General features: G+C 45.2%; 1 protein-coding gene across 1 annotated transcript; it reads left to right on the forward strand.

The window, feature by feature from the left end:
• Window positions 1-2,124: 2,124 nt before the first annotated feature.
• Window positions 2,125-5,805, forward strand: LOC110325280 (mast cell protease-like protein). Its single transcript, XM_021203178.1, has 5 exons — window positions 2,125-3,407; window positions 3,869-4,019; window positions 4,552-4,687; window positions 4,886-5,140; window positions 5,537-5,805. The coding sequence occupies exons 1-5, from the start codon at window positions 3,353-3,355 to the stop codon at window positions 5,678-5,680; spliced, it is 741 nt and encodes a 246-aa protein (XP_021058837.1). The 5' UTR covers window positions 2,125-3,352; the 3' UTR covers window positions 5,681-5,805.
• The last annotated feature ends 2,048 nt before the right edge of the window (window positions 5,806-7,853 follow it).

Raw genomic sequence — 7,853 nt, forward strand, 5'->3', positions numbered from 1 at the left:
AGAAATATAATTTTGGTTTGTAGTTGTTATTATGGTTATAGATTAGGTGGTCTTTCTTTAGAAGTTTGAAGATGTTTTTATTTTGGGTTTGAACTTCTCTACATCACTGTATTCCATGAAACCATCAGGTAGGATTGTATTATTCCAAACATCTACACCCAAGTTGGATGCAACTTAGGGAGCCATCCTGTGTGATACCCCCCCCTTTTTCTCCCTCAGCCCACTTCCCTTCCTAATATATGGAGGAGATTTTCCCTCTTCCCCAGAGATGAATCAGCCAGATGCAACAACCTGACTTGGGAAGAGAAAACTGGACATATGAACTATCACTACCATGGATAGTTCTCTGAAGTCGACGTTCTTAAATTTATTTCCTACTCTGAGGCAAGAGTATGTCTTCCCAAGCTGTCTACAGTAGATGCCACCTCCTGCACTCTAACCCCAGTGAACATGATACCATCAGTGTTACATGATTGGGTTTCCTGCAATAGACATTACTGCTCCTAGGGGTGTATGCTGATGTGTTTCCCAGATTATTAGCTGCCAGGCATGTGCCATTTGTAGCAACAATAAAACTACACCAAGAGCATCTACAGCTAGATTCACCACAAATTAATCCACTGTAGTTCTCCAAGATGTGAATAGATATCCTGAAGGGAGATAGAGCAGGGATCACCACATCTGCATGATTCAATAACACGCAGTTACACTGTCCTCTGATAGCTCCATGTGTAGCATTGCCCTGGTTCCCTTTCTGGTAAGGAGAGGCAGTTGTGAAGTTTTCCACTAGTTTCTATCACAATGTTCCTTCCTGAGTCAGCCAACCACGATGGGGATGATACCAATTGGTGACTATGCCTCTCCTACATCTGTCTTCAGGATTTGGAAAAAGGGGCTATTTGTTTGGAACCCTGTGTGTGAACCACCTCCAAAGCCTGTCCTATAACTGAGGCTTCACAGAAGGATTTGAAGACTTTACAAAGTATTATAAGGTCAGATACAAGGCCCAGTAATAAAAAATATTGATCTACTTTTCTGTAATGCATATCACTGTGCTTTGACAGACCCTTGTAGCTCCAAGGAAGCAAAGGGAGGGAATACAGAAGGAGAGAGTTGGTGCCAGAATTTTCCTGAGTGGTACTCAGTCTTCATCGTGTGAAGAGATCTGAGTTGTCAGGTCCAAGAATGGAATCTAGTTGCACCTCTGTCTGACAGCCAATGCTGCTTTTGTCAGGCACAGATTCTTTCTGTAAAGCTCCACGACTCTAGAACTTTGTTTCCAACGGTATGATTCATTGGATTCATTGAGATGCATAGTTTTTAGTCTGCACAAGTGCTTTTTTTGAGTGGCTACATTAATCTAGCTGCATGATACCTTTTTATTTGTAATTTCTTCATAATAATTTATTTTCATCTTTCAAAAAAAGAAACAAAAGTTTCTATTCTTATGTAGACCAAAGATAAAGTCTAAAGCCCAGCATTTTCTTTGCCTCTGTTCTTGAGTACTTAGGCACAATGAGGAACCACTGTATGCTCTTATGATCTGTGGTTATAAACATGGTCACACAAAGTCTTATCTTCCGTTGCAGACACCCATGGGTTATATGGTTTAAGTGGCAGGTTTACTCTACATGCCCTAGAAATCACCTCACACCTACAACTATGACTTTTTAATCACTTACAACAGGATTTGTGAAGCCTTTAACTTACGTCTAGATTGGTGAACAGAAACAATCCCCAGTTCTTCCTTGCATTGAGGGTCTCTGTCCTATAAGGTCCAGCCAGGAGGGAAAGCATGCGTGAGCAATTCAACACATGGGATCAGGTCTAAGGTCATTCTCCATGAGATTGTTGTGGACAGGTGAGCTGACTCTATTGGGCCTTTGGGTTTGCTTTCTCTTGCTTTGTCTTTGCAATCAAGAACAGCAGCCTTCCACAGAGAAAGGTTATTAGAGGGGAAACAAGTAGTTACTGTTTCGAGACCAAATTCTAATATTTCAATGACTGTGGAAAGGCTTGATTTCCTCAACTGTAAAATAGAAATGGCAATATTCAGGGTGGGTGGGGTCTTAAGAAAGTAAAGACCAGAAAAGGGACAACATGTCAGTTATTCTAAAATGTGCAGAATTTCATATTGTTATTATTTAAGCATGAATATAATTTTTAGTCAATGGTACGTTTCTGTGTAACTGTGAGCCATGTTTAATTTCCAGTGACACATGAAAAGATGAAAGCACCAAGTCTCAATACTGATCTGTACAGATCTGATATTGTTCTCAAGCCAGTGGACTCTCCACATGTAACTAGCAAGCCTGTGATCCCCTGTGGGACACAGAGGGTGTACTTTAAACACTCCATTGTGTTTTCTGTTGATCCCACTGGAATGAAAACAATAAGTTATAGAAACTAACTTAAATGTATGATCTTCCTGTTCTGTAATATCCTGAAAGTCCATTGAGTTCTCCCTAAATGTGTATTGCAACATATACCAAAGGGACTGTTAGTATGACTAAATCAGAACATGCATTTACAGGAGCTGTTCTCAACCTGTGGGTCACGACCCCTTTAGAAGTCAAATATCAGATATTCTGCGTATCACATGTTTTACATCACAATTCACAACAGTAACAGAATTATAGATATGAAATAGCAATGAAATAATTCTTTGGCTGGGGTCACCGCAATGTGGGAACTGAATTAAAGGCTCACACCATTAGGAAAGTTTAACACCACTGACTTAATTAAGGTGTTGGTCATGCCTTGTATGCTGTTTATTCAATATGTTTTAAATCTTTCTTCTCCCACGGCCACATTCTATCATCTCTGACTGATGTGAATAAAGATGAGATGCCCTCACACTGGTTAACACAAATAAGAGCCTTCAGGCTGAATCAGCCCACCACCAGTTTTTGTAAAATGTACTTCCTCTCCCCCGTGTGCTCATACACTACAGATGCCTGTGTTTGTGCTTCAGCAACAGAGGTGAGACTTCACACATATGCAGCATGGATCTCAAAGCCGACAATAATACCTGGATGCTTAGAAGAACAGTTCCATGACCCCTGATCAAGGTTCCCCTCCCTTTGTGTTGCTGTCCTGCTTCCTGGGAGCCACTTTGAAGGGTGCAGTCGACACCTCATGATGGGATCTAGGAGTCTCATGATCAGGCCACAGATTCAACACCATCAGAATGCAAAGTTGTGAGAATTTTTGATGAAAAAAAAATAAACCTTGACCAAGCCAGACCTGTGGTTCCTAGCCCTGCCTTTCTCCCACGTTGGAGCTATAAAAGCAGGAACCAGGACAAGAACACACCAGAATCTCTCTCCAGGCTGTGACCGACACTGGCAAGATGCAGGTCCTACTATTCCTGATGGCACTTTCCTTGTCTTCTGGAGCTGGAGCTGGTGAGTTTGTCTTCATCTCCCTAACTTCTGAGTTTTCAGAAAGCGACCTTAATCTCTTAGCTTTGGTAACAGAGGCCCTAACATGAGGCAGGATCTTAACCTAACATAGTCTAAGGGAAATCTGTAGGTCAAGGAAGAATGAATAACTAATTCCCTTTCATCAAATTACTCTCTGTTCTGATGGGCAGCTCTTCTGTGGCCTTCCCTTAGTGTTGAGGAAGACAGGATGAGGGTGTGGAGAAATGCCTAATAGAATGGAAACCCAGAAATATGAATGGCCATTGTGTTCTGAATGAAGGATGATGGTGGACAGGGATGACTGGGGAGGAAATATGTGTGGAGAGGCCTGAGCCCCATGGGGTGGGCTTGGAGCAGTTGCTGGGCCTTAGCCCTTTCTTTCCCTGACTGTGTTGGAGTGTTCCATGAGTTTGTGACTAGGAACTGGGGTGTCTTTGTTTCAGAGGAGATTATTGGTGGTGTTGAGTCTGAGCCACATTCCCGACCTTACATGGCCTATGTGAGGATCTTCAGTAAGAAAGGTTATATGGCAATCTGTGGTGGGTTTCTCATAGACCCCCAATTTGTGATGACTGCTGCACACTGTAGAGGAAGGTAAGAGGCTTCTCTTCCTGTGAGGAAATGCAGGAGCCAGAGTCCCAGAGCATGAGAGCTCTGAGGAAGTCTCCAATCCTTCCTCATCTCCAGATGGGCTCTCCTTACACCAAGAGGGAAAAGTGACCACAAGGCCACGCACTGGGCCATTTCATGTGTGGTCTCCATTTTCAGAGATTGGAGCTTTAAGCAGAGCTCTAGTCAAGACAAAAACTACAGCTCTTAACTTGTCTGGGTGTCACCAGAGCTCAGATATAGGCTAGAATGTAAGTCAATGCAGAGTGCCCATCAGCCATGGCCAAAGGTATGGTTTCAATCCAAGTACTAGAGGTTGGGTGAGGGGAGAGTTTTCTGTCCTGTGTCTCCCTGAGCCACATCCTTCTGGCAAGGCTGTGGTCCTGAAATCTCCATCTCAAGTCTCTCTAGGGGCTGTGCCCTGGGATAGAGAAGAAAGGCCCTGGTGCCCCTCTCCTTGGAAGGAGTCCTCCTCCTAATACCAACTCTTTTCACTGCTTCTTTTCTCTCTCAACAGAAGAATCACTGTCACCCTTGGAGCTCATGATGTGAGAAAGAGAGAATCCACACAGCAGAAGATAAAAGTTGAAAAATACATCTTGCCTCCAAATTACAATGTATCTTCCAAGCTTCATGACATCTTGTTACTGAAGGTGCCCTTATTATCCTTACCTGTCTCAAGTCTTCCATCCTTAACTCTCCTCCTGGCTCAACCATTCAAATTCTCTCTTGTACTATCCATTTCCTTAGAACTTAACCTCTGAATTCTGTCATTGCTGCCCCACTGGGAAAGAACCCATGTCCAAGCATCCTTCTTCCATTTGACATCTCTTCTCTACTTCCCCCATCAGCTTAAAGAGCAAGTTGAGTTGACTCCTGCTGTGGATGTAATTCCCCTGCCTGGTCCCTCTGACTTTGCCAAGCCTGGGACGATGTGCTGGGCAACTGGCTGGGGGCGAACTGGAGTGAAAGAACCTCTCTCACGTACCCTGAGAGAGGTTGAACTGAGAATCATGGAAAAAAAGGCCTGCAAAGCTTATAGGCGTTACAAGGATAACTTCCAGGTCTGTGTGGGCAGTCCCACGAAGCTAGCATTAGCATACAGGGTGAGTACACACCTGCTCTTCCTCTCCTCATCAGGCAACAGCATCAGTGGAGGAAGTATGCCAAACAGTTCTCCATGGCAGTGACTAATGCCTGTGTTCTTAGCTCCTATCCCTGAGGTGCTAGGAACTGACATTCTCCCTCTGTTTCATTTCCCTGTGCCAACGCCCTGCCTGCAACCTTCCCATCGAGGCTCCAGAACAGAAAGGAAGGGAGTAACAGAGACACTCTAAACAATGCAGCAGGACAGAGGGGCAGGGGGAACAGGAATGAAGTCCCTAACTTATGCCTCATAGAGAGCCAGGACCTCTTAAGTCACTTTGGGATTAACTATGGTGGAAGGGCCTGTGCTTAGAGAAAGTAGTCTTTGCTCACAGTTTTGTTTTTCTCACTTAAAGGGTGACTCCGGAGGACCTCTAGTATGTGCTGGGGTGGCCCATGGCATTGTATCTCATGGACGTGGAAAAGGCAAGCCCCCTATAATCTTCACCCGAATCTCCTCACATGTGCCCTGGATTAATACAGTCATAAAGGGAAATTAGTTGAAAAAACCTGATCAACCTGAGTCAGACTCTCCAAGTCAGGGCTCATCTGGTACCCATTAGTTTTAACAAAGCCTGTCTCTACCCTGCCTCCAGTCTGTCCCTAGCCTGTCCCCAGCATGTCCTCAAGACAATCTCAAAGACACACAAGTCTGTGATGATGGACTGTTCCCTGTAATGTGCCCCAATAAAGACCTAACCTACAGCAGCTGTGTGACTCCACTCTGTGCTCTAAACACTCAGCCCCTCTCCATGCTCAATGAAGAACTGATTTGAGCTACTATCTTGCCATGTTAACAATCTCAACTACTGACTTCCTGGCACAGGGAATGCCACTGTGGATTACTGAATATTAATTAACATGAACGGGTGTGTATAGTAAGATTTCACATCCAGGGTAATGTGCACTGTTCTGTGCTTCCCTCCACTGTCCTGTCTTCTCATCTTCTCCTTCCTCGTCTCTCAGCTCTTCTGCCCACAAACCCCATGCCTTAGCCACTGCATCTTTCCACACAGCATAGCAGACTCCATGCCTAGGTCAGACATGGCTGCTGATCCCTGTGTCCTCCCCACCTACCTTGCCATCACCATCCTCTCAGTATTGCACCTGCAGCTAGAGCAGAGCCTGCCTCAGAAGTCCTTGGAGCATGACTGTGGCTGCAGCAGTCACCATGGAGAGCATCAGAACTTTCTGGAACCTAATACAGGGCAGAACTAGCTTGTGTTAGGAAAACAACCTCCAGTACTTAGCATGTACTAGTACTTAGCATGGTGACTCTAGATCTGCATCTGAGCCACCCACATAAAACTGCCATCTTCCTCAAAGATCCAGGCTTTTAGAAGGATGCCTGAGTTGGGTGAACTTCTAAGAGGCCTGCTCTCTTCTTAAAAGCCAAAGTGCCCATTGTCCTTAGTCAAGGGAAACAAGGCTTTTACTACAGAGTTCTGTGGAATTTGAAGGGGAAGAGACCACACATGAGGTCTGCTGTACCCTAAAGAGGCTTAATGTGATGGGTGTGGCCCTCTGGCTACTATACAATGAAAACTGCTGCCATGACCAGGACCTCAGCACCTCAGCCCTCCCCACAGCCCGCAAGACTCATGGATGGGTTTCCATCTGCAGCACTGTTCAGTACAGGTGTAAAGACAGCTATCAAATACAATACTGACTGTAAGTTCTGTTCTAACTCGGTGGGGACAGGGATCACATATGGGATTGTACAACCGAAAAGAATCTTTAAACTATAGAGAATACATGTTGGATTGTGATGAAATGTGTGACTGCTTATGGTTTCTAACTGTTGTTCTTACCTGTATAACAAAATGGGTCTTTTCTCATTTTGACTTAGATTGGTGTGGTTGGGGCACAGTCTCACCATGTGGGTCAGTTTGACTTCCAACTCATCATCCTTCTGCCTCAGCCTCCCTAGTGCTGGGACCCCAAGCACGCTCCACCACCCCCAGTTTACACAAAAGTCTCAAAATGTGAAACACAAAGCAGAGACAGGAGCTGTGTCTTGTCTTAGCAGATGGGAATACTCACTAACCTGCAGCCGAGGGCACACTGCCTCTTTCCCTACAGTGTAAGAAGGACATGTACTTGGGACAGTCTTCCTCCTGTAAGCTGGGCAACTGGAGGTGAAGAGAGAGTGATTGCCCCACCCTGCAGCCTGACCCACAGTAATGGGGAGCAGGTGGAGACTCCTGAGAGCTGGGCTGAGAGCACAGGCTGAAGGGCTTCCAGAAAGGTCACCTCTACAGAACAAACCCCACCATATGGTCCCCAAGTGTCAAAAAGGCTAAAGGCTCCAAAATCAAAACCACAATGTTCATTCTTATGCATGGTGGATTGTGCACAAGAGGAGCAGGCCCAGTGCATTCTGGGAACAAGAAATGAACTGTGGTCTCTCAAAGTCAGCAAAGGAAACACACAGAGAAGAAGATTTCCCCCAGGGGGTACAGCAGCAGGGCTGGGCAGCCTAGCTTAATAAAGCCTCCCCATGCACTGTTAGCAGCAGATACACACTGATGGTGTCCAAAGGGAAGATCAGCTCAGCCTACAACAGCTGAAGGAAGCATCCAGGAGGTCAGCAGGTGCTCACCCAAGCTTTGCAAAAGTGGAAACAAAGCCAGAAGTCAGAGAATATGGGTCAGTCTTTAGACCAAAGCAATT

The sequence above is a fragment of the Mus pahari genome, chromosome 8 (assembly GCF_900095145.1).
Source record: "Mus pahari chromosome 8, PAHARI_EIJ_v1.1, whole genome shotgun sequence".
NCBI lineage: Eukaryota > Metazoa > Chordata > Mammalia > Rodentia > Muridae > Mus > Mus pahari.

Coding starts and splice junctions, on each gene's coding strand:
- LOC110325280 (XM_021203178.1), top strand. CDS start 3,353: ATGCAGGTCCTACTATTCCTGATGGCACTTTCCTTGTCTTCTGGAGCT. Junction 4,020..4,551: donor GCTGCACACTGTAGAGGAAG/GTAAGAGGCTTC, acceptor CTCTCTCAACAG/AAGAATCACTGTCACCCTTG. Junction 5,141..5,536: donor AGCTAGCATTAGCATACAGG/GTGAGTACACAC, acceptor TCTCACTTAAAG/GGTGACTCCGGAGGACCTCT.